The sequence below is a fragment of the Gallinula chloropus genome (assembly GCF_964237585.1).
Source record: "Gallinula chloropus genome assembly, chromosome: 18".
Classification (NCBI taxonomy): Eukaryota; Metazoa; Chordata; class Aves; order Gruiformes; family Rallidae; genus Gallinula; species Gallinula chloropus.
This window is the reverse complement of record NC_140103.1, coordinates 3,861,670-3,888,608: the sequence shown is the minus strand read 5'-3', so window position 1 is coordinate 3,888,608 and position 26,939 is coordinate 3,861,670. Positions and strand designations below refer to the sequence as shown.

General features: G+C 42.7%; 1 protein-coding gene across 3 annotated transcripts in view; it reads left to right on the top strand.

Moving 5' to 3' along the window:
- FNBP1 (formin binding protein 1) overlaps positions 1-26,939 on the top strand; it is a gene marked incomplete at its 3' end in the record, with an annotated part of 97,338 nt that overhangs the window by 12,370 nt on the left and 58,029 nt on the right. For all 3 annotated transcript variants that reach the window (XM_084272499.1, XM_084272500.1, XM_084272498.1), the window contains exons 2-4: positions 19,234-19,349; positions 24,151-24,207; positions 26,664-26,811. In XM_084272499.1, coding sequence (XP_084128625.1) covers positions 19,234-19,349; positions 24,151-24,207; positions 26,664-26,811 — 321 coding nt within the window. The remainder of the gene's footprint in view (positions 1-19,233; positions 19,350-24,150; positions 24,208-26,663; positions 26,812-26,939) is intronic.

Sequence of the window (26,939 nt, the reverse complement as noted above, 5' to 3'; positions counted from 1 at the left end):
GCCTCTTGCTGAGTTTTTACAAACATCCAAGCTCCTGTTTCAGCCCTATGAGCAGTTTAATCAGGGTGACTGCTTAGAGCTGCTTCTGGTGATACACTGCTGGATGCTTACAATAGCAACCTGCTCAGTTTGGGTATGATAGATGCCCTTATGCACCTTCTTATAAAGGTGACAAGCACAAACATGACAAGCCTGTACACCTTCAGGATCTTTATCTCTAGTAAAATTTATTATTCTTGCCTAAGCTACAGACTTTTAATTTCAGAGAGAGGATAAACTCACGAGATGGGTTTACTCTGCCACCACTGTCACTTCTAATATGAAGCCAGTATGGTAAACATCCTATGGCAAAGCACTGGCAGCACTGTGGAATGTTGCTGAGGCTGTTTATTATTGTACCTGTTATTTTAGAAATTGTTTGTATTTTGTACCATTGTTCAACTAAATCACGTTTATAAAAAGGCTAAACTTTATTCTCCAGCCCTTCTCTGTATGTGCAGTTTCAGATGGTGCATACAGGGCTGAAGCCCCTTGCTTATTGTTTGTGCACCCGTTGTGTGTGGCTGCATTATGGGTGTACAGCTCTTTTTTTTTTTAGGTTAATAAGAAATTCAGATCATCATGCTTAATTTAGTAATGCTGACTCTGCTCTCTGAACATCTGTCACTGTTTGCATCACTGTCTCTGCAGGACAGGACAGCGTTCAGAACCTTTGGTCTCATTTCAGGCACATGTGGCTGGTTTGTTTTTCTTCCTTCTTTTTTTTTAATTAAGCATTCATGTCTCCAACATCCAGCCTAGGACATTTTTCTCCAGTACACAGATGCATTACACTTGAGTCTTGAGTTCTGGTAAAGTAAATTTTCTCTTTCCTGATGTTCTCCAGCAGGACAATTTTTGTTGTTTATATCCAATTATTTTCCACTGTCTCCTCCTGAGTCTTACCCACGAGGAGATTATTTATTCTCAAAGACACTCTTTTTCCTCTTGTGTTGCTTATAAGACTAACTCATATCACTGTGTACTTTAGAGTTTGCAACCTGTGTTTCCAAAAATGACAACTAAAGCACAGTGTGATAACCTCTTGCAGGCTCGAGTGCCAGCTCAGGAAGTGTCATGTTTAAGGTGCCTTACAGATGGGCAGCAAGTAACTTTCAGACTCCAGAGCACTTGAAGGTGGCTTGCTGGTAGGAACTTTGTATTTTAATACAATGGCAAGACTTTTTTTTTAATGTTTTGAGGTGGGGAGTTTTCCCATGCTACATTTGCTCTGAACTGTAATATCCAAAGCCAACAGCTCTTGCACCAAAAAAATGAGAACTTTGCTTTCAATATCTTCTGCTTTGAAGCTAAATGCTCTAATACCACCTCATTAAAGTAATAAATGAGTTAGAAGTGCATCTAGCAATAGTATGGAGGAGTGTTCCCTCAATGTCATTTACAGGATGTCAATCCTTGTAGCACTTAAACAACTGCTCTTTTACTAAGTGCACTGCTTAAAGTGGTCTGCTGCTCCACAAGTCCCACTTAGTTTGTGTTTTTTATTTATTTTATGAATCTGCCAGTTTGGGGAGAAGAAGAGTAATTTCTCTTGCACCCATGTTTTTTTATGAGGGATTTTGTGTGTTGTGAAATTGTAAACTGCTGAATGTGGTAATGGGGTAATGGTTTTGGGGTCACAGAGGGTAGGATTAGATGAGACATCAAAGAAATTCTTCACTCTGAGGTGGGGAGGCCCTGGCACAGGGTGCCCAGAGAAGCTGGGGCTGCCCCTGGATCCCTGGCAGGGTTCAATGGGGCTTTGGGCACCCTTGGCTGGTGGGGGTTGTCGTTGTCCATGGCAGGGTCTGAGAGCCCTACCAACCCAAGCCCTCCTGTGTGTAGTTGTTACACTTGAAAATTAGGTGGAGAATGAAAATTGCATCTTCTTAGATTGAAAATCAATACAGCACACTGAGATACTCAGCATAGATACTGTACACTAGACTTGCTGTGTTCACAGAATGCTATAAAATATCTGTATGCCTGACAGTCGTGTTTCAAAGAATTATTTTTCCAATGTACTAATTAATTACCTTCAAATAAACAGTCATGCAAAACCCAACAACATCAATATTTAATGGCATCTGCTTCAAACCCTCCCGGTCTGGACTTCTGAAGCTGTGTGGGGGTGGTACTCACACATCCCTGATAAGGAGAGGGTGGAATGTGTCTGTCTCTGTTTTCTTTTCATTTGAGGAGTTAATTACTTACTCCTTAAAGATGTAATTTTGAGATGGCCTACATGGCCCTGCTCAAAAATAATGGGTTGTAGGAAACAGCTTCATCTCCTTGTAGGTGAGTACACGCTTGGATGTTACTGGGAAGAGCTTCAGTTCCCTGAATTGGGATGAGCTGGTTTTCCCCTTTCATTGGGGAAGCTCTTCCAGCTGGAGCCAGCGTGCAGAAGTAATACAGAACCAGAGTCACCAGGTTGGAAAAGACCTTTGAGATCCCTGAGTCCAAAAAATACTGAAAGAAGGCTGTGATTTCCCCTCCTTTAGGAAACAAGGAGCTCAAGTGACCGACATTCTGCACATCACATTGGCTCCTCTTCTGCTGCTGAACAGCACAGCTACGAGCTGACCCAAATTTAGGGCTCTCTTGTGAGATGCCAGCCTGCTCTTGAGCTATGTGCAGCATTTCTGTGCATGAGCTAGCTGTGTTCATTGTTATTGCTGTCTTATCAGCTGTTTATTTTGAATGGCAGGCTTATGGAGAAGTGAATTCCTAACAGATTGGTGTGTCATTTGTGGGCAATGTTTATTCCAAATAGACCTGTAGAGTTGAGGAAATCTCTTACTTTCTGGAAACAAAGTGAACATTTGTTACATTTCCTCCCACAGAGAAGAGCAGTGTTGTGCTTGCCATCCTCTTTTGGTACTTGGTGGTTTGTTATTGCTGTGATAGGAAAACACTAGTAGCATATTAGAATGTAAACATTCCCTCTGTTTATTTTTTTGTTGTTGTAGCCTTCTGCTTGATCCTCTGAGAAGAGTAGAAATCAGGATTGCTCAGCTGTGTAGCTTTAGTTACAAAATTCTACCACGTGTGCTCTGTGCCCAGCTTTTCTATGGTATAGTCTTAATAAAGCAATTAGTTAAGAATACTCCTGTGAAATATACTGTGCTATAATACCAACTGGAAACTTGTCCAGCAGCTCTCTATTACTTCCATTGTGAAGATTTTAATGATGTTGAACCATAGTTTGTGTTAGTCCTTTAATAACATCACGATTTATGTGGTGTGATGGTCTTGTTTTTGTTTGTCTTCAAGACAGAATGCTTTTTATTGCTGTCCCAGGGATCAGAGCAAAGTACAGCAAGCAGCTTTAAGCTTGAAAAAAAACCCCAAAACTGTAGCACCCTTTCAGAAAAGATCTTTGGTGCCTCAGATTTTTCCAGCCTGCTAACACATTCAGAACACAGGACAAGCGGCTTAAGATCTGAATGAGATTGTTCACCAAATGAGTTGGTGCAGCATGTTAATTTGCTAGCACTCCTAAATGCCTTCAGTGTTACAAGAGCCTTCAGTGCCACTAAAATACCAGGAGAGCTTTGTTGGCTCTAAACTCCTTAAAGAAAGTTTAAAATTCTTGTCTGCTTGCTGGAGCCTTAACAGCTTTATAAAGAATTTTGAGATCTGTATTTGAAAAGTATTGTGTGTCCTGGGCTTTGCAAAGTCAGTAAGAATCTCTTCCTGGCAGCATTGTCTTGGGACTTTCATTGTGCTCCAGGTTTTCCTGAATAGCTCATTATTACATGGGGCTCCTATTAGTGTTTTACCTCCATGCCAATGGGTATATTTCTTGCATGCTTTGCCATGTGTTTAAACTCAGGGGACAGTCTAGGATTTATGTTGAAAAAATAGTTGCCTTTACAGTTAGGTAAAGTGGCATAATGTGGTTTTAATGAGACTGGATGTAGTCAACCTGACTTTTTTTCCACGGATACTTTCCATTCCATGTGAAGTTTGTAGGTTGGTGTTTATACACCAGAGTAGAACTGATATGACTCTAAACTGTTTTTCCTTTCCTCTTTGTGTAGCAAACCAACCCACTCCCTCCACCCAGAACAGTGTTCTGTTTGGCAGTGCTTGTAGAAAAAAAGGATATGAATGGGGTTTTTAAACCTACGACAAGTTTCAAACTTCTACTTTACTTCTGCTTTTATTTGGAGACTGGATCCAAGAGTTTTAGTGGAAGCTGCCTGGATAGGTGAGGAAGATGATGTTACCTGCTGCAGCAGAACTTTGGCCTGGGGTTTATGAACTGGTACTGCTGTTCAGAACTGGGAACTGAGTAGAATGCTCTCACAGCTGCATGTTTTGGAATGCAATCAAAACCACAAAACCAAACAGTTTGCGCTGTCCCTTGTTTCACTGATACTGGATTTAGGCAAATAGGTAGCACTAGAAGATGGGATGGGCAGAGGGAAGTGGTCAGACTCATGTAATACATGTGTGGCTTTTGATCTGAGCTCTGATAATCACTGTTTTAAATTGCTTAGTGCTTTTCTTCATGAATATGTCTAAAAACTAGATTAATGACTGTTTCCTGATGTAATTCCTGTTAGGGTTGTAAAGATGCATGCTCATTCAACCATTGTGAAGGCTTGTAGTCTATACCATGGTGTTATTGTTCTCACTGTATCGTGTGTTAAAATACTCACATGGTTTGGTTTTGGTGTTTTGTTGTGGAGGTTTGGGGTTTTTTTAAAACCCAGGGACATGAGATTTTTATAGCAAACAAACTGAATTACCCCTTTTGCTCAGCGAGACTGGTCTATCCAGCTTCTAAGCAGAATATCCTTGCTGAGGGAAGCAGTCCTTCCATGAGGAACCAAAGGATGTTGCTTTTCTTGTTCATGGTGGTGAAACATTATTGATTCCTGATGTTTAGGTTTCTAAATTATACTGGTCAAAATATAATTGCTGATTTGTTTCCCTAAAGTGCTCTGATATTTTGCTTTTGGAGTCTGGAGCCTTTGTAGAAGCCAGACTAGAAGGTTTGTACAGTCAGTAGGTGCCCTACTTTCTAGAAACTGTAAGTTCAGGCTGTCTTGGATAGCACAGGAGGGTTAGCACACTGAACTTCAGCGTTGTCCATTGGGGCTCTGCATGGCATTACTGCAGCAGGTTTGTGGGACAGTCAGCAAACCACTGTGACTCACTTGCTGCTCTGTGGTTCCCCACTTGTCTCTGATTTCTGTGAGCTGGCCCCTGTTTCAGATCTCTGAGGTGTATAGTTTGCACGAGGGGGATGATGATGTCAGGGATGCCCTTAGACCTGATGGATCCTTTGCTGCTGCTGCAACTTGCTTGAGAAGCTCTCTGGCCAAGTGGTCAGGCACTTTAAAATGTACCAGGGATAGAGATAGGTCTGTTGAAACATACAGAGCTGGAGTGTTTTATGAATGGCGTGTTTATAGGGTGGGAAACTCAGGGAGGCATGATCTCTATTCTTGTAGGAATGTTTAGTGAAGAGAGGTAAACTTAACTCCATCACACTGCATGGAATTGTCTCCTGTCCTGTGGAGAATTTCCCAGGTCCTTCAGTGAGTAACTGAGGGCTCCATCACAAGCCAGTGAGCGCTGTGCTTGGCTGTGTGCATGCTGCTCTGTTGACTCTGCAAACCTGAAATGTGCGTGGGAGACCTTTCTCTTGTATTCCAGCGTGTAATTTAATTGATGTTTTGTTTGGTAATTTGTCTTGGATTAATTTATTCGCTGTCACTGCTGAACAAATGCTTTGTGTGCCTTTTGGTGGGTCAGCATTTTGCACAATATCCCTCCCTCTTTATTCCACCTACTTCGATGCATTCCTTTATTTCTGCTGTGATCTTATTACTGAGAACTGAGAGGAGCTTCTGTTGGGAAGAGGGGAGAACCCCGTGGAGTTTGAGAGGCTTTACCCAGCAGTGATTTGGTTAAGGGAAATGCGATTACTTTCCCTCAGATTTAAACTTTGATTTAACACAGCTTCACACTATAATTAAGGGGAGTTGTTACCTCAGGATAAACTTTAGAGAGATGAAACAGAACCTGTCATGTGAGGATACGTGTTCTCTTCCTCCAAGGGGAAAGAAACTTCAGGTTATCAGAGAATACTTGTTTCTTGATCACAATATATGGTTTGATGCACAGGTGGGTGTTTCTGGTCCCGAGCAGGATGCGTCAGAGGTACGTGCAGTTGCTGCCTTAGTTTTGGTTTGACTGCATTTTAGACTCTTTATCACAGCTTAAATCTCTGGCCATCCTGGTGACCTCATTTTTCGCAGAGAGGAGGCTGCAAGGCAGGATTCAGCCTAAAGTTTGAGTGTTTGATGCAAGTGGGACCAGTCTGAAGCAGTGGTGATGCAAAGAGACAAACTGCCTGCCTCTGCAAAGCACTGCAGAGTGTTAGTCCCTTTTCTGACACCTTTATCAGAAGAAGAGCTGATATGAGAAAGGTAACAGGAAAATATTAGACAAGTTGTTCACTGAACATCTTCGTTGCCATTTTCACAGCTTTAGGAAGAGTTGGGTCTTACTGTAGTAACAAAAAGGCCCTGTGTTACAAACCCCAATAGATGGATTTGAGGAATAGTGTCTTATATGACACAGATACAAGCTTTTCTTCAGCTCTTTGTTTATTTTCTATTTCTGGCCTAGTTCCAGGTTATTTTTTTTAACCAGTGTTGCCTCACTCCAGCATGGAGTGTACGAGTGGATAAGGGTGAGTTATGGAATGTGCTTTGAACAGAGTTTGTTAATGAATTTTGAGCTTTGTGTTTAAAATTTGAGTTTTATTTATATCTAGGTTTGCAGACATTGAACATGCTACATGCTCAGAATGACAGTGTCACTCTACTTATTGCACTAGATTTCTAGAACCCACTGTATTTCTCCAAGAAGTCTCCTGGTTCAGAAACTTAACTATTGATTGGATCAGAGCAGAGGCACCACATCTGATTGCTGGGTTGGAAGTGGAATGTGGCAGCAGATAGAAATACTTCAGGTGTAGCAGTAATCTTATTTGCTCCTGAGTGTGAAGTGTTTCTTGAAAAATCTAGGACTTTATTTGTCATCTCATGGTATTTAAGATATTAAATGCTTTTTGAACCCCATCTGTAAAGGAGTAGTCTAGTCTTTCTGCTGTTAGTTCTATTTAATTTGAAAAGAGGACAGGTCAGCTTACTGATTTTTCCCTTTCCATTTGAACTTTAAGAGGAAGGGCTTTGGACACTATTTGGGGGCGTGGGGGGAGTGGATGAGCTGCTTTTCTTTTTGACCCTAGCTATTGCCATTACTCCAGTGATTCTAGGAGGCAGCCTAATTTCTAACTTCTGTAGCTCTAAGCAGAATTTCAGTGACTTTTCCAGTATTTTTTCTAAGTGTCTGCATAAATATCCCATAAACCCAGGGTGCCTGTAGTGGCGTTGGGTAGTCAGTTCCCAGTCCTTCGCTGCTAGAGGAAGAGGTGAAGATGAGTCAGAGTAAAGGCTGTTCTTGTCTATTTAATAAATAAATGTCTTTGCATGAGCATCTGTGTAGAAAACACTCACACACATGTTCAAGTCTATACCTGGCAGGTGGTGTATTTGATGGAGATCAGGCGATCAGAGGTTTGGCTATTGAGAATACCAGACGTACCTGGTGAGGTTGGGGGTTTCTGGATTGGTTTTATAGCCCATATGGGTTACATTTATATAGAGGGGGATCAAGGAGCATTATTTTACAGAGTTTAACAATGTAACTGATTTATTTTTTCCCCTTAAGGCAGTTATATAAAAATAATCACATTTCCCCAGAACCAACCAAAAACCCATTCATATGTTTCTCCTCCAAAGAATTCAACAGAATGGGATTGCAATTCAGGAGTTCCTAAACTTAGAGCAGCATTCCATTTGGAAAGGCTTGATATTATTGACGAATTTGGGCACTTTGAGGATGCATAATGCCTTGGATGTACTGCATGGTGAATCCAGTCTAGCACTGGTTTATGAAGAGGTTGGGCAAAGAGCTGATTTCCCCAAAATCTATTCCCACAGACTGCTACAGTTTGAAGTAGGTTGAAGAATAGGATTGTCCTATTGTAATTCAGTTTGGTTTTGGATAAGAAAACAGGATTGCCTTTTTTTTTGTGTGTGTATGTGTTGTCTTTTAAATGGATCGGTGTGCGTGTTTGTTTTTCCTTTGTAGTTATGAGTGCAATAAGCAGGAACACTGCATGGTTCATTTTTAATAATTAGTACAGAGCTGCCCAAAGGGGAAACTGTGTGGGCAAGAGATCTGGTTGATCTTTGTTTTAACAGCTGGTATTATTAAGGGAGAGCTTCACAGAATGGAAAAAAAAAAGAAGAGGAGGATGAAAATCAGTCAACAGTTAATCCAAAGATGTAGCCAGGCACCGAAAGATTTACTGGGAATTAGGTCTAAAATTGCATTTGGTATTATTTCAGAACAGAAGAATGGGTGTGTATTAAATCAGGGAAGTGGGATGGAACACTGAGAAGTTGCAACACTGTCAACTGAAAGATCTTACTCAAAGAACAACAACAGCAGCATATATTTAGCTTCGTTACCGCGCTGTAACTCCTGGGGGAGGCAGTTGGAGCTGGAGCTCTGCTGCTGCTCATGATTTATGCCGTCCCAGCAGCCCAGCCATACACACCAGAATCTGCTCATTTTCAATGCTCTTGTTTATAATGCACAGAACAGTGAATCCCTGTGGGTCGTTGCAGCTTTCAGCCTGCAGCTCTGGGTAATGTCAGCAAAACACCAAATCCTTGTCCTGTTCCTGTTCCCCCAGGATGAACAGAAGGAAGAGGTTAGCATTGCTTTGTTCTGTCTGAGTTTAAAAAGACTTTTGTGGCGATTGTTAATGCTGATAGCAGAGATGCAGCATCTCCCTGGGCCCCAGTAGGTTTTAGTAGTTACAAGCCTTTGCTTAGCTTTTGCTTTGCTAACGTCTGGATTCTGCTGCTTATGCCCATACCTCGTAGGAATAAGTCCAGTTAGATTGATCAAATCTCACTAGTATTGCCAGAATCACAGGGGTTGGAAGGGATCTCGAGAGATCATGGGCCATTACCCCTTGTCCTGTCTCCACAGACACTGAAAAGGGGCTGCCCATTTCCCCCTGCATCCCATACTTAAGATATTTATAAACATCAATACGGTGCCCTCTTAGTCTTCTCTTCTCCAGGCTGAACAGCCCCAGCTCACTCAGCCTTTCCTCACAGGGGAGATGCTCCAGATCATCTTCGTAGCCTCCTCTGGACTTTTTCCAGGAGATCCCTGTCTTTTTTATCCCAGGGAGCCCAGAACTGGACACAACACTCCAGAAGCAGTAGAATGTGCATGTTTGTCTTCAGTTTAAATAACTGAATATGTGCAGGAAAGGCTTGAAATGCATTCAGTCCTTCAATAAAAATAGTTGGTATTTCTGACCTTACATCTGGCATTAGTTGAGGTTTCTCTCTTATTATCTCACTCTTTAAGAGCTTTCTTATATCCTGGGTTGTAATTTGCACATTATAATGTGTTTTGAAACAAAACTCTGTCCCATTCTGGGGTTTCTTTCATGTATTTTGTAAGCAGAATTGTATGCTTGAAAAGAAGTGTTCATTTCTGAATGGTCTGCTTATGACAGATGGTTCTCGTTGTGGTGAAGTCATGCAGTGCCTCAAACCTCAAAATGTATAAACTTATTTGAAGGAAACGAATTGCTGCTGCAGCATGACCTTCTATGAAACATATCCTTGGACACTGAGGACAATGGTTTTTGGGCCTTACCTTATCCTTATGTGAAGAAAACAATAACATTCATTTTTCAAGAGCATGAAACTTTGACAGCTCTGGGATGCACGTTTTTTCTTTCAAGCAATGTATCTCAACTTCTAAGAAGTGTCTCCCACGGATAAAAATAGATGACTTGTGTCACATCTCTGATGCCTCTCTATGGCCTTTTCAGGTAATTCTTTGAATACAAATGAAACAGCACCTGTATCATGTTCTGACCTGACTTGTGTTCTTCCCCACGTGCTGTCCAAGACATGTAACCTACACAATTTCACTTCAAAATCTCCCCTGTCCCAAGAAATCCAGGCTTCCCTTTCAGTGTTTTGCCTGCAAAAGGACTGTCTTACTGTCCCTGTAACTATCCAGTATCCTTTGATTCAGTTGCTGTTAATCACCTGTAGCTCATCAACTTTGCCCTGCTCTATCTGAGCTGTTTGCATCCTCCTGCCTTCCCACTCCTGTGAATCATTCCTCTGTTTTCTTACCTCTCACAGCATCTCTATAAGCTGCTGCCATACAGGCAACCACATCCTCTTGTATGTCACATCCTCTCTCACCTTCCTTCCTGGGTGCTGTGTTAGCACTGTTCCTTGCACCGTTGCTATAGAGGGACCACAAGTTCTGCTTTACCACATCCTTTGTAGGATACGGCAGGCTGAGCTGGGGAGAAGGCTTTCTTGCACCCTAGGATGGTAGAGGGGTGTGGGTTCTGATGAGGAAGGCTGCTGCAGTGTTAAGAGCAGCCCCTGGAACCACGACCAGGAGCACTTGTTCCTCCTGGAGCTCCACTGTCCTTGCACCCGTGGCCGGGCACCAGCAGTGACTGGCTTCTGGCTGCTGCAGGAAGGAGCAGTTTCAGTTAGCAGAGAGAGCGTGTGAGTGTCTTGGCAGCTGATGACACTGCTTGTACTCACACCAGGAAGCATTTCCCTGTGAGTGACGTGTCAGGTTTTGCAGGGCTTCCATAATAGCTGGGTCATGGGCACAGGTGCTTGGGCTGTGCTCCCCATGACCTGTCACACAGGTGGAGGTGTCTCATTGCTGACGTAGTGCTCTGTGCCTCTGCTGCAGGAGTTGCCCTCCCTCTTTCCCTCCCCTGCTTTCAAAGCTTATGAGAAAGGGTGACAGAGCCCTGGGACAGGATGCCCAGGGGGGTGTGGAGTCTCCTTCCCTGGAGATATTCCAGACCTGTCTGGATGCCAACCTGTGTGACCTGTCCTAGGGACCCTGCTTTGGCAGGGGGGTTGGACCCAGTGATCTCTGGAGGTCCCTTCCAACCCCTGTGATCCTGTGAGCTGGCTTACTGCTGTTTGGTGTCGTGCTCCCTGTAAGCCACACAAGTATTGTGTGTTGTAGTCTGGTGGTGTGCATCCTCATCTCTACAACAAGGTTGTAAGTTACACTTAGCATCAAGACATGCTCAGCGTTTTCAGTAGTGGGGATGTACCTGTGCAGCTTTACTGTAGCCAGGTGTTTTTGTTAGATGTTGCAGTCATTTGCTCCTGTGAACCCTGGTTGTGCTCCCAAGCTGTCCTTGGCTCAGCATGGCTGTACCTCTCAGTTTGCTCTCCAAGCCTCTGCACCATGTGCTCAGGTGGCTCTGTCCCAAAGCGCTTCTTGCTTGACTTCAGCCAGGTCTCCCTGAACTTGAGGTGTTAGGGGCTGGCCGAAACCTGCCTGGGAGACAGCACTTCTGCTTAATTAGCAGGAGGGGTCACCCTTGAGTTTGTGGAAGGTGGTTTTTTGGGAGGGGATGAGTGTGGCTGGTCTCAGGAGCAATTAGGAGGGTTACTCCCTGTTGCTACCCTTTGCTGTGCAGAGGGCCCTGCTATTATACCTGGGCAACATTATTTAAAATCCAAATTAAAATTGGCATAAGCATGAGAACTTTTTTTTCATTTACAGCTTAAGCAAAATGCTGAAGAGAAAGCATTTCAAAGCTGAAATATAGACCAGTAAACTGCTTAATTCATGATATTTATTGGAAAGAGTGGAGCCATTAGAGATGAGTTTTTCTAGCAGCATAAAAGATATTTCAACATAAAAAAATCTGCTTCCACTCTTGATTTCTGCATTCCCTCCCTTCCCCTCCACCCAAGTTAGACATGCACTTAGTTGCCTAATGATGCAGCGGAGAACCTTGGTTTTGTTTCTCTTTTCTCCTAATTAGATTAAGTTCTGAGGTGAATCATAAAGAATAGTTAACCACTTGGGATTTATGGAAAAGGAATTTAAGGACTGAAAATGAAGAGCAAGTGGAGATGGGAAAGTAGGGTGGATTTTTCTGGGGTATCTTTTATTCAGCTCAAGCAGAAATATCCCTGTTTAACGTGAAAGGTCAGGAAGAATTTATTTAATACTTAAAAGTAAAATTAAATAAAACCCATTGATGAACAGGAGATCTGCATGAAAAATGCCTGTGATCACAAATAGTGAGAACCAGATCTACAGGTGTAATGAAGGGCAGACTCATAAAGCAACCAGAAAAACCACAGCATCATTTGAATATAAACCAAAAAGAGATGGTCTTCCTGTCCCATCGGTACATCTTCTGTGCTGCTGTCAGTCCTCCCTGTCTGTCCTGTCCTCTGTTTTGTACTTGACAAACATAAGCAGGGATGTTTTAGTTGTCATTAACTGAGGGTTTCCCTGGCTGTAGCTGACAAATTTTGTGTGGGAAGCCATCTCTCAGCAGTAGTGATTGTGTATTTTCTGCTCATCTCTGGTGTTTGGAAGGCTCTTGCCGTGGTAGCCTGGACTTCATGCGTTTTTATTCATTATTAATTTGCCTGAAGACTGTTAACATTTGCATATAGCTTTAATGTAGGTCTCCAAGGAGAAGAGAACTGAATTCTGTTGTATTCTGCAAGCTGTACCGAGCCTATGAAGGTCTCATCTTGTTAATTATTTTCATAATTTGAAGTTGTTAAACCATGGAGTCTGAAAAAGTAATTTAGAATTTGAACACTCTAATGTATTCTTGATCTTCACATTTAATTCCTCTTTGCCTATGGAAATGGGTGAGAGTGTTTAAAAAAAGGGGGGGGGAGACAGGGGGTGCAATGTAGGAGAATGTATGAGCCAGAGATGAAATGTAGTGTTTAATTCCCCTGTTCCTGCTTATGTTTTTAGGACTGTGAGTAAACAAGTCATTTGGGGAGGAAGCTGAATCGAACTCCCCAGGGAATGAGGCAGTAGGAAGGCTTCAGATATTCTTAATGTGTAAGAATCACAGGGTTTTGATTATGTCACCAGATGAAAATTCGGGGAGGAAAATGCTAAATATAAAGGCTTTATTTTTCTGTTGTTAGCACCTGTATTCTCAGCATATTCTTTCTTCACAGCTTGTTTCTGTGTTGGGGTTCTCTGCACTCCTGCACCACACTACCTGTGAAAGCAGAGTGAGAATTCAGGCTGGTTACTGCTGTGCTGAACTCTGCCACCTAAGCCTCACCTGGGCAGGTTTGACACGGTGATTAAAATTGCAGAATGAATTGGTGAAGTCTCCCAGAATCTACTGGTTTGTTCACACTTGAAACGGAATAGAAACCCCAGGAGTTCAGACCCATCCTGACTAGAAATCCTGGGTGGTGGAGTCAGACCCATTGTCACCAGCCTTGGCCGGATGGGACCACAGCGACCAGCACGAGCGGTGTCTGACTGCAGGGACACCGAGACTGTCACTCAGAAGTGTGAGGACACCCCCTTTATTTCAGTAGATACCAATGCTGAAACCTCTGAGTGGCAAATTAAGGTCCCATCCATCACTGTGTCTGGAGGAACCTTGTGTCAAACTATTTTGCAATAGATAGAAGCACTCTTGAAAGGGGAAGGATCTTACTGAGCTGATCTTCAAAGCCCACACGAATAACACTTTCTTTATTGCTCAATAATTGGTTGTACTCCATGTTATGTGGCTTAGAAAAGCTTTCTTCCTGTTTCTTGTCCTTTTTTTTTTTGATGATAACTTTCTTCTTCCCAAAATACTTCGTTGCATAGCTGGGGAATGTGACTTCAGGAGAATAGTTGAGGAGTGAGGGGATCTGACATCTTGGAGTAGCTGTTAATATGAGGAAAAGCAACTAGGCAGCACTATTTCCATTTTAAGCATTGTCAGAGTAAGAAGCATGCAGCCAGCTTTGAGAAAGAATGCATGGATGTGTGGTTATTTGGGCAGTGGTAAAAATACTGGGACAGTCTTAATGGAAACAGAAATGAAGTTAGAAACACACTTTGCCTTAGGGAGAAAAATTTCAAAGCATTCTGGGTACTTGGGTGTCCAATTCCCATTCAAGTTAATGACTGAAGTTGTTCTTTCCTCTTTCGAGCTGTAGTTTCTGTGTGTGCGTGCTCAAGGACGTGTTATGCTCTGAGCAAAAAGGAAGATGCTGTTTGTTTTGAGCTGCTTGGAGCAGAGTTCTGCTTTCCCACCCATGTAGAGTCAGGTGGGTCAGCTCCTGTGTTCAGACTCCTCCATCTCTTGGGGAAGGGATGGAGTGTTTGTACTGGCACGAGCTGCTGTCGCCAGGACGCCGGTGGAATCTGATGAAGAGGAGTAAGCTGCAGTTGTACAAGTAGTTAAACTGTGTACCTGCTTTGATTGTCAATCAGAAGTCTGTTCTTTTTAGTAAGATGTTGATATCTCAGCATCAAAAAATGAGAGAATGGGATGTGGGCAGGTTAGATGGCCAGAGGACATAGACAACGTGAAGGCAGTGGTGGGAGCCTGCTGTGATACACGACTCTCAGTGTGGTATTTTGCTCAAGAGTGTTCTTAGATGTAAACCAGTCTCTGAGTAACATAGGGAACGATTCTAGAAAATGTTTTGGTGTTTCTTTTTCAGAGAAAACAGGTACAAAGTGACCTCTCTGTTCCCCCTCACTGGGGTCTGGTAGGAGCCTTCTCAATGAAAGCTGCATCATGCTGCTTGTCTTGTTTTCTTGCTTTCTTGAAGAATGCTAGTGTCTTGTGGGATTTATTGTTTTCTAATATTATCCCTCAGGTGGCTGCAAGAGTAGAATTGAAACTGAAAGGTGAGTCAACAGTTCACAGAGAGACCTGAGCTGACTTCCAGTCAATGACCAAACCTGCAGAGCTGTAGTGCACACTTCACCTGCTAAACCTGTACCCATCACTGGCTGGGATGGAACACTCTGTGTGCTCATTAGGCTGCTCCTGGTTGTAGAGCCAAGTTCCCTTAGAGCTGAGATATGTGAATCCTTACAAGCTGCACTCTTGCTCCTTTCTGTAAGGTAGATGCTTCCCCAGCCACCAGCTTCTTCCTGGCTTCAGTGGGACATTAATGCCCTTATTGATCTCTGTGCTTGATTGAGTTTGAGAAGCCTGTTTGAGTGTGAGAAGCCAGGTCCTACAAGTGCTTATGTTAACCCAAGTAGTAGCTAATTTATTGATGACATTGCCCCCTTTGTGCATGCACTTTTGCTGGGATGAATTACTATGAAGAGCTTTTCTTAAGCTAGACAGTGATTGTGGAGTTCAGTGAAAACTGATGTGAAACAGAGTACTGGGGTTTAGGAAGCTTTTGAAGAACTTTGCTAGCAGTCTGCTTTGTGGAAACCTGTTGTGGGAGGCAGTTGGTTATGGAGAAGGGTGAAAAAACTGACTCATTAATACTAAAAGTAGACCAAATCTGCTTCAGAATAATTGACTCTTCAGATTCCATGTGATAATGCCTTTTTGTAATGAACTTTAGAAACACTGACCCAATTAAAAAGAAAATCTTTTCAATATTGATTGTTTGAAGACATGATAGCTACTCAAAAAATAACTTTTTAGAAATTCTGGGTTTGATTGCTTGTATCAAGCCTGGACTTTGGGACTCCATACATGTTATGCTTTACAGTCCAAGTATTCTATGTACAGTGTCATCCCTGCAATTCATTACCTTCATTACCTGCAGCTTGCTGCACAGATCCATGAAGTGAGGAGGACTATCTGCGTTGGGTGTCTCTGGCTGCACTGCCTTTCCTTTGGAGTCTCATGCTCAGCAACTGGTGGTGTTGCCAATTTCACTGATGTGTTTTCATCCTTGAGGAACACAAAGAAGAGAAGGGATAATGGAATATGTGACCCCAGAGTAACACGCTGTTGTGGGGCGTTGGCTGCTTAGTGGAATGGTGTTTGGGCCAATATTGTTCCATGTCCAGAAAGAGACAGAAACTCTTTAGCAGGCTGCAGAAAGCTAATTTCCACCTTATCTCAGTTCCTGACAGCACAGGTCAGTGCTTGTAGTTTTATCTGTTTGAGGTTGTTCTGGTTGCTGCTCAGTGTGGGCCAAGTGTCGCTGCTGACTGTATAAATAGAAGGGCAGCATCTTCAGTTGCTGTGACAGCTGCAGCGCGGCTCGTCTGCCTTTGCACTCACATCATGCAGTTTTCTTTTGCCAGACTGGACATAGTGAGGCCGCTGAAACAGTCCAGCAGATTGATCTATGGCATAACAGACCAGACTGAGCCAGCCACCTGGAGCCGTTTTCAGGTTTTTATCCATGCTCTGATTTAAATGATGCTCTGAGAATTAAGACAGGGTGGTGGTGATGGTGGTGGAAGAGGTTTGGACAAGCCAATACCAATATTACCTCCTCTGGGTGAACTTTTGCTCTATCTTTGTGCATTTAACAGCCTGAATTCTCTTGAAGGGCAGGATCCTCTTAAAAAACATTCTTCCCTACAGGAAGCCGTGACCTTTCTTCTTTGGATGGGGTAACAGTGGGATGCTAAGTTAGTTTCTTGCTACTGATATGGTTAATGGTGGCTTAATTTGCTCACAGGAATTAGGGAGTGGATTTCCCTCCCTGATATTTCCCTTCTCAAAATTGAGAGTGTGTGTGAACACATGTGAACGTGAGGGATGTGCTGCCTCGTGGGGTTTTTTACTTTCTATGCATGTGTTCATCTTAAATTGAGGAGGGGTCAGTGTGTGGGATAGCTTAGCTGTAAGACCTCTATCTGGAGCCTGAGAAAGGTTGTGTTTGCATTGCTTTTTGATGCTGGCATAATTGGAGATGTAGAGCCTGTGTATTTGAGGCAGAGCAGGAGGTGTCTCATTGTGCTGGTGTCCTACTCCAGCAGCACATCCTGTTCCTGACCAGAGCCCTCTGGGAGGAGGAGGAGAGGCCCATGATGTTACTCATGTCATCTTTGAATTCTCCCCAGCTGTGAAATTGTGTGAAATAAGGATTTGTCTATATGCAAACACGTACAGGCTTAGTACACCTCTTCCCTTTCTGCAGAACACACACATCCTCTTCTGGAGGGAATGATGCTACACTGGTTTGAGGGTCGTTTCTATTGCTGGAAGTCAGGCTTTTGTTCTGTGTAGTTTGAATTCTTTTCTTTTCAGTTGCCTGTAACCGCTTTTTCTTAGTTCCTGGAACATAAGGCTTAGTAGTTCTTTACTATTTTTGTAACTTTATACTATTGCCCTTCTGCTGTCCTCTCCCCAGTGGCTCTTTAATTGACTAATACTGACATAATTTCAGCTGAAGTCTAGTCTGTTTTGGCTGAACGTGTTTCAAGTGGTACGTTATGCTAAACCACAGCAAATACGCAGATATACATAGAACCATAGCATGTGTAAGGCTGGAAGGGACCTTCAGAGGCCATCTAGTCCCAACCCCTGCAGTGAGCAGGGACATCTTCACTAGAGCACATCGCTCAGAGCCCCATCAAGCCTGACCTTGAACGTCCCCAAGGATGGGGCTTCCACCACCTCCCTGCGCAACCTGTGCCAGGGATCCACCACCCTCATATTGAAGGCTTTTTTTTCCCTAATATCCAACCTAAATCTCCCCTTTTCTAGTTTAAAACTATTACCCCTTGTCTAACTGTTTGTGCCCTCATGAACAGTTCTTCCTCACCTCTCCTATAGGCACCTTTCAGGGGCTGGAAGGTGCTGTAAGGTGCCCCAGGAGCCTTCTCCAGGCTGAACAAGCTCAACTCTCTCAGCCTGGCTTCACAGGAGAGCTGCTCCAGCCCTTTGATCGTATAAACCCAACGTGTCCTATTCAATGCATGTTGCCAGCTCTCTTAACTTGCTTCTTGTTAGGGTTTTGCTTCCTCCTCTAACACAGTTTTCTTTCTCCACTTCCAAATGCAGTCAAACAGTTTTGTTAGCAAGTAGCAGCACCCATGTACACATCAGTTGAGTTGGGTGCTGGAGGAATCTCTCCTGATACCCATCTGCCACTGCCAGAGCTGCACATGCTACGATGCAGAAAGTGGTATTTGCTCAAGAGCAGTGTAGGCACAAACCAGGCTCTGGAGTAGTTCTCTGGTTTTTAAATTGTGCAGCTAAGGAAGTGGGCTTGCATGCCTTTGATGACACTTGTTGATAGCTCTACAAGCTGAAAATCACAAGACCCAAGCCTTTGGCAGGTAGAAAAGCAGCATTGCCCCTGTTAGAAGCTTTAACTGCAGCAGTGAAGCACCTGACCCAAATCTATGGCTCTGTACATGTATTTTTAAATACATTTAAATCTAACCCGTGTACTGCAGGTGTGCAGTTTAAAAAATATCCCTCAAGTTGAGTAGAAACTCCCTTCTAAAACGCTGCATGGAATTTGAAAGTTATTAAAGTAACCAGATTTTTTAAAAAGGAGGTAATTTTAGGTTAAATCTGCAGATAGTAATAAGCTGGCTCGGGTAATTAATTTGGCTTTAGAGTTGCTTAATTTCTCTTGGCATTTGTAAATCCCAAGCTGACTTGTGGAATGTTCTTGGTTGAAAAAGATTTTATTGAAAACACGTGTGACTGGGTTGGTTTCTTTTTTTTGAGGGCAACAATGTTTGAAGAACAAAGTAGCATCTGTATCTGAATGGAGAGAGACACGAAAACTCACTGTTCACATAGCTAATGTCATTTTTTGTGGCATCATTTGGGAGCATTTCTTCTGCTTAGAACAAAACAGGCTACAGGGGAAGTAAATTCTTTTTGGTAAAAAAAAAAAAGATTGTTGGCTGTTCTAAATGATGCTTTAAATTCATAACACTGACAAAGCTTGAGGATAAATTGATGGGGGGGTGAAAATCAGAATAATTAGGAGTAGACCTCATTCATTCATGGGACTTAGCTTAACTCTGAAGAGTAAAATAAAATAATGGCAAGAACTATTCCTTATCCTTTGTGTGAGGACAGAAGATTATATTCAGTAGAATTGCCAGGATTTCTGAAATGAAACTGATTCAGGAATCAGGAATGTTCCTGAATCATGTTACAGGCTTATTTCCGTCGATTAGAAACCGGTATCCTTATGAAAATGTCTTACTGGGGTGATGGAAAATACTAATAACATTTTCTTTATGGTGATGTGTACTTTGGAACTTTATTTTTAGTTATCTCTGTGTTGAGTGAGACTTAAGTTTGTTTTTTTATTATTATTATTATTGCAGGACCAGTTTGACAACTTAGAAAAACACACGCAGTGGGGCATTGATGTGCTGGAAAAATACATCAAGTTTGTTAAAGAAAGAACAGAGATTGAACTCAGCTATGCAAAGCAGCTTAGGTAAGTTGATAAGTAGAGTTCTGGACTTGGAGTTGCATCTGTTCAAAGCCTGTCATCGTGTGTAAGTTTACTCTTTCACTTGTGCTAATTTGTTTGGTTTATAATAATGGCTTTTAGAGAATAGCTTTAATTGAGAGAATGGAAAGCTGAAGTTAATTTAAGCTACTGTTTTATTATCTCTGCTAAAAATCATATGCTTTGCAAAAAGCAAGGTTGTTTAGGTGACTGAGTCGTGTAGTAGGGCTTACTCACTGTTTGTGCATGTTAATGGCTCAGGCTTTGAGGATAGCTTTGTAATGTTTTCCATGAAATTACGACTGCTGCGTGTAAATGCTGAGGGGGTTAAGAATTCCACAGAATAATGAGCACTTGTTCCTAGGCAAAGTGTAGGGCTTGGGTGCTTTTTAAAGACCAGTGTGGAGAAATTGCAGGTCAGAAAGTCACTCTGAGCCCTTGGAAGCTTTGTCTGAGTAGTTAGCCAGGTTGCAGCCTGAGATTTGAACTCACACAGCCTTGTAACCTTGCCACTGTTCTTGCAGTGTGTCTCCTGAACAGAGATCCTACAGGTTTCTTTTGAGTAGTTGAATTGCTGGGAATCCCTGCTATGTATGTTCTACACGTCTGGTTTGACCATCATGTTGTAGGTAGAGCTGTGTGTATGTGAACAAACCCAAAAACATATTCCTTGAGGTGAGATCCAGTGGACAGGAGGGGTTGGTCAGAACCCTCCCACAGTGAGTAGCTCTTGGACCGCTTCTCCTTGGAGGATGTTAAAAATGAGGTGAACAGGGGTGAGAAGGGAATACCACACACACAGTCCTGTTGCTGCAGAGAGGCTGTGATGCAATATTGCTGCCAGCCACTAGTGTCCGGGGTGAGAAGCTGGAGGTGGAGGAGTTGACTTGGGAGGGGAGTGCAGGACTAATCCTTCCTAACCCCTCCAGTAAATCCACACCTTTTTTTGCATGACTATAACACACATTAGAACTCCTTCTGTCCTCTCAGTTAGAGATCTGAGGTTCTAATTGATCTGGGTATATCTAAAGCACAGTATCTATTAAAAACCAAATCACCCAGAATGTTTGATGCTTGTGTTAGAGTGGATTTCAGATGCCTATTGGCCTGTTATTTACCATGAGCTGGTAGCTGATAAACTCCTGCCTTTATGGTTCTGTGCTTTCTCAGGGGAATGCCACAAGGATTCCCCAGGGCTTCTGCTATAGACAAGCAGGAAATAGACAATGACTTGTATAGGAACAAATTGCTCGTATCTTATGGAGATGAGAAGAGATTGAATTAGAAGCAAAATGAGCTGGAAGAAAGAGAGTATGACTGGACTGGGAAACCCCGGCAGAGTATCTGTGGGAGCAGCTCTGTCTGATGCAGACAAACTGAATTTCTTAGGATGACAAATTTCAGGTGTGGATAGTGTAGTTATGAAAGTAAACACATTAAGACATGCTTAAGGAAGTAGGGGAGTGTGTCACAGGTAAAACTACCTAGGAACTCTGAACTCCTGAGTTTTGGAAGTGTAGGACAGAATAAGAAATAAACTTGGTCCGTTTGTTTCTTCTCTCTGTGTTTGTCTCTCCTACCCACGGGTATGGTTTGAGTACAGATACTTCCCCCCCCATCAGGAGCTCTTAAACACACAGTGCTCTTTGGAGTCATCTAAGAGCTTTGAGGTATAAAAGAAAAAATGTAGACTTATCAAATGTCAAGATAAACCAGTGCAGGATATTAAGAAGTGGGGGGGAGAGAATGATAAAAAAACCCAAAAACCAACCCATGCATCTGCTTCTAAGAAGTCTCCTCCAGCCAGTGCAAACCTTCCTGGTATCACATCCATTTGGTGTAAACAGGCTGCAGCATATCACTGCATGTCATAACATGAAAAGGGATGAGTTAACACAAGATACTCCTGTTGATTTAACTCTGAGTTTTATTTATAGTGTAAGTAAAGCTGCTCAACTTCATTTTGTGAAGCTTGTGTTTTCTGCTTGGTCTCTGGGCTCCCTAACCTAAATATTCTTCTTGTCTGACTACATCTTACCCATGTCATCTGTTGAAGTTTAATTGTCTTCTATTTAAAAATGCTTCTTTCCTTCCCCTTTATAATTCTGCAGGTTTATGTGGAATACTTAAGTGTTAAGTTGGATCTATGTACTTGCAGAATGCATAGGATGTACAGCACAGGAAGAAACTCCCCAGTGTCACATACCTTACACACAGTGCCTGTGCTGCTGAAGTCCTGCCTGTACCACTTACCATCAGTCCTGGGTTGAGAGCTCAGTTCAGATTTGACACAATAGTTTCCTTTATAGCTGTTGAGTCATTAAACTAGGCTGGGAAGGAAGGGCTGCAGAGACTGGTAGAGTGTTCACTTGTTCCTGGGCTTTGTTTCATGCTCTGTTGGATGGTGACATGCTGGATGCTGTGCTCTGAGTGCTGAAGTGGTGTGTCATTGTCCTCCTTCCCTCATCACTCCTTACAGCACACGTGGTTTGAGTATCAAGTGTGTCAAAAGCCTTACTGAATGTACTGATGGATAGGGAGCTCTGAGGAAGCTGTATTGTGGAAAAGACGTGCTTAAGATACCAGGATAATCTGAGAATTGGGAACTGCTGATGGATGATAAATTTGAGAGAAGGCAAGGTGTCAAAAAATGGAAGCAGGAGAGGAGAGAAGCAAGGTGTCAGTGGGAAGAGCAGTGTGAAAGGCAACTAGAAATGTGAATGGGAGACAGGTGCACAGGACCTTGCCAGAATTGCTGTTTCACTGCTGATCTTTGGTATGTGTTAGTTCCCTCTGCAGTCCCTGTGAGCTCTGAAGGTGTCACTGCTTCCAGCTTGAACCCAGGAAGTGCCAGTGTTCTGGTCGTGGCACTGCATGCTGGGCTGCTCCCTGTGGCAGAGATGGTGACTCTTGCTGGGTTCAGTATCACTTCTGGATTCAGTATCACTTCTGGGTTTTGGGTGTATCCTGGTTTTAAAACCCTACCCATGGTTTGGATTAAAGAAGGGAGGGGGAGAATTCAAAGAACACAAATCTATAGACTGCATTTTATGTGGTTTATAAACTATGCAGCCTCTAGCTTAAACACTTCACTATTTTCTAATTCTTGTTACATGCTTTCAGGGTTCTCTTTTATCTTTCTGGGAAAGCATGGAGTCTGCACCTTTACAGGTTTACAGGAAGACAGTAGCTCTGTATAATGGAATTAACTGGGCAGCATGACAGTGCAGGAACATGTGTGTTTTAACTCTGTGTGAAAATGCCTTGTTAATGTAGTTTCTGTGCATGCTGTGGCTTTTCCTTTCCTCTGTAAGCAGGTGAGTGGTGGAGGGATTCCTGTGGCACACGAAGGGTGTCAGGCTTGCTGGAAGCAGGGACAGCAGTTGGCAGAATTCTTGCTGTGCTGGGGTTCTTTGTTTGAACTGGCTGTATGCAGGACTAGAGAAAAGTTCATTGTTTCAGAGAATCTACTTTTCAGAGAAGGCAGTGACTGGAGAAGAGATGCTCATTTGGATCCCTTCCAAGTAGGGATATTTAAATTTAGAGAAACACATGTTTGTCTGTGCACATCTACCAGGGTTCTGGCTACTAGTCTGTTTGGGCAGATGCTCTTTAATTCCTTAAGGAGAAGAAAAGGAATAAGTAATGTGAGACAAGAGGCCCTACTGTCTCTCAGCTCTCAGTAAAAGGAGCTTGCAATGGGGTGGGGGTTACACCTCTGAAAAAGCAGCTTCTTTTCAACTGGAAGTGTTCTGGGAGTCCTTCAAAGATGAAAACATTTTGTACAGCTAAAACAAATGGGTTTAATTTCATGATAGGGTAACAGGCTGCAGGAAAGCACATAGTCAGGACTGAGTTTAGAGTAGAGGACATCCCAGTACTGCAGCACTGGAAAGGACATCAGATTTCTAAGTAAGATCTGCCAGCTCTCTGATTTGCATTGGTTAGAAGACACATGGCATGTTGCTGCAGTGCAATAGGCATCCTAATGTTAAGTATCAGCAAGGTGGGTTGTGTGTTGGGTGGGCAGCACCAGCTCTCTGGCTGTGCTGCTGGCAGCCAGCACTTTCAGGCTGTGTGCTGTCAGATGTGCTAACAGCTACTCAGATTTCTTATTCAAGATAAGATCGCTGGAGCATATCAGTCTTTTAAAATTAAATCATTACTTGGGTGTGGGGTAATGAGATATTCAAGCATCTGCACTAATTGGGATAATCAGATTTCACATTTCTCCCAGCATCAGCTGATAATTGTGAAACAATCCCCACTTTGTCAGCTCAGTGCAGCTTCCCACAGCTTTATAAAGATTCTTCTCTTCCTTGGAAGCATCCTGCTAAAGGTGGGCAGACTTGTCTGGCTGGAGTGTCCTCTGCTGCAGCAAATCCCACTTTAATGAGCCAGGAGACCTTTGGGTATGGAGTAGCACCTTCTACCGGGTGGAGTTTGTAAAGCACTCCTGTGTGTCTAAGGATTCTGTGTTCTGACTGTAGAAGGCTTTCTCCTTCAGACCAGGTGAAGGAGACTTGTGCATCAGCAGAACCATAACTCAGGTGTATGGACTTCATGAGTGTAATTTATTTACTTCTCAGGTTCAGAATGTGATGTTTTATTGCAGCTGTAGAGCCTGAAGCACTGTGCTTTCTGTGCTGCTCAAAGCCAAGTTGCAGTCGTACTTCTAGTCACTGCACATAAAATCTCTGAAGCCCCACAGAGTGTGTGTGCATGCAAAGGTTTATCCAGTTAAAGTTAATATAAATAACTAAGAAATAACTATGTTTCATTTCAGGAATCTTTCAAAGAAATACCAACCCAAAAAGAACTCCAAAGAAGAGGAAGAATACAGGTATGGTTATGATCTGCTGCTTGCTGAACATGTGTTGATGGAGGAAGGGGGAGAGATGGGTTACCAGCCAGGATTTGGCTTGTAAGCCAAAGATTTTGAAGTCAAGAGAAAAATATAGAAATCATTGATGCAGAAACAGGTTGATATGGTAGATAGCAAGGAGTGGATTTTCAGAGATGGATTTGGGCTCAGTTCTCAATGTTGTGGGTTCAGGATACCTGGGGTGTGGGGTTTTTGTGTTTGCTTTACCTTAAGAACTTTAAGGCTATTCAAAGTGAATGACCAAACTCCTAACTACTTCGAGCAGGACCAGAAGCAGTTGTTAATTTTAGCATGAAACTTGAGCAGCCCTTGTGAGTATTAAAATTACCCAAATGGACTGACAACACAGATTAGTAACTCACTACAGGGATAATGTTACAATGCCACAGAGAAACCAGTGGCTCTTGAAGAGTAAGTAAGGTGAAGGATGTAGTTTGTACTCCCAGCATCCTGGGATGTATTGGCACATGACTTGCTGCTCCTGAAGGATGTTGCAGGGCCTCAGCTGTTGGCTCAGCTATTCAGACCATCTCCTTGGTGTCAGGGGACTCATGCAGGGCTCGTGGATAATGACTGCAGTGTCAAGCACCACTCCCTCACTGGGTGACATTGCAGACAGTGATACAGGTGATGATAGACTACATGTCACTAAGAACGTTCCTGCCCTTGGTGAGATGAAAGATAATATTGAAAAAGAATGTTCTAGAGGAGGAGCTTTCCAACTGACAGCCAGAGGGAGAGCCGGTCCCTTAGAGCTGCTTGATGCCAGTGTTTTGTTAAAGCATCAGCTTCGAGTGAAGGCTTTGTAGAGTCTGACCCTGCAGCTTTGTGTAGCAGCAGACTGCACTGCCTCTGGAGAGCCTGGCAGCAGACTCAAACCCTTGCCCTGACATTTGTAACATTTCAAATGAATTTGGATACAAATCCAACAGTGTCGTTGTATTAATTTAGATTTTTGGGTCAGACCCCCAAGCTGCTGTACACAGCAACTCTGTTGGCTCATATTGACAGAGATGGCAGCCTTTTCATTTTCTTTTAAATATATTTTTTGTTAATATTGTTTGGGAATTAGTTATTTGTTTCCCAAGATATTAATATTTACACAAGGAAACTTCTGTTACCAGCACAGCAGCTCTTCTGCTTCGTACCTGGGGTTAGGAATAAATCTGCCCTTGGGTAGTTAGACCATAAATGGATATTTTGAGTTTACTACAACCTTTTTTGACACATCTTTTATTGCTGGAAAAGGAAGTTGGAGTTAAATGATTCATGTGATGTGGCACAGAAAACCCCGTGTATGCTTTGCCCTTTCAAATACAGTGCTCACATCACTATCGTTTCCTCATGTCTCTAAACAATGTCTGAGGATTTGTCATGCGACCTTTGGGTGCCTCGGACAGTGTTTTGAGACAGCCTGTCCAAAAAGGATCTGTTTTCAAACTTCTGGTCAGTCTGTAGTTCTGTGTCTTTGATCCTCTGCCTTTTGGAACTGGGATTCATCACAGCTTGACTGTGAATGTGACTGCTTCTATTGGAATATATTTTCATCTCTTTTTCCACCTTTTTTTTCTTTTATGCCTTTTTCTTCCTCACTTGTACCAGTCCCCTCTATTTCCTCTAAATCCTTCCCTCTTTGCTTTGCTTTTTCACCTTTAAGTGATGTTATATGGGTGCATTTTTAGATTCATTGTTTTTCTAGTATGGGTAAGCTGCTGTTTTCCAGCTGACCAGCACAGCCAGCTGGGCTACCCAAATGGAGCTCTGTTGGCTCTGTGCTCAACATGCTAGTGACATAATCTGCTGTTTTGAAGCTGTGTGCACAGATGTTTGTTTCTTCCTTTTAATAATACGTGGAATGTTGCATAGGAGATTTTCAACCAAAAATAAAGCTTGGGATGGAAGGTACTACAAAAATAGGGGTTGATGATGAACCCTGGGTTAGTAAACTCCCTTTGTGAAAACTTCATAAACTATAGCTGGTTTAAATCCAGATTACACTATGAAAATTCTTCTGCACTTGGCTGTGCAGACAGGGTTTTGCCAGGTAGAGAGGAGAACTCTGACTGTGCACTGAATTGTAGGGTTCTAAAGAGCATAACAAGACATGTTTAAATAGAGATTAGAATGGTGAAGTCCTGGAGCTGTGCTGATAAAAACCCCATCACTCTACAACTGTGATATATTTTAAGAGCCAATGTCAAACTGTCTAAATGGAGATTAATTTATCAGACAACTGTCAGTGGGTGGGACTGGCTTCCTATTGTGAAATTCCTTCACGTGAACCTGTGCTAATCTGTGTTCAGGCTCATGTAGCAACAGGAGATGGTTTAGAAGGATACAACCTCCCTTTGTGGTGTGTCTTTCTTGGGAGGAAAAAAAGGGCTAAAAGCAAAATGTGGTTTTGTCCTCTGCAGGTACACATCAACCAGAGCCTTCCTAGCCACTTTAAATGAAATGAATGACTATGCTGGCCAGCACGAGGTCATTTCAGAGAACATGACCTCTCTTATCACTGGAGAGCTATCGCGCTACGTGCAGGAGCTGAAACAGGAGAGGAAATCGGTAACTGATCCTTCTTGTTATTCACAATTAATGTCTATTGAAGACAGATAATTGATGGTAGGGGAGTTCAATGTTAAGCAAAAGTTATTTGTAGTTAATGAACGTGAACTTTGCTAATGAACCAGGCA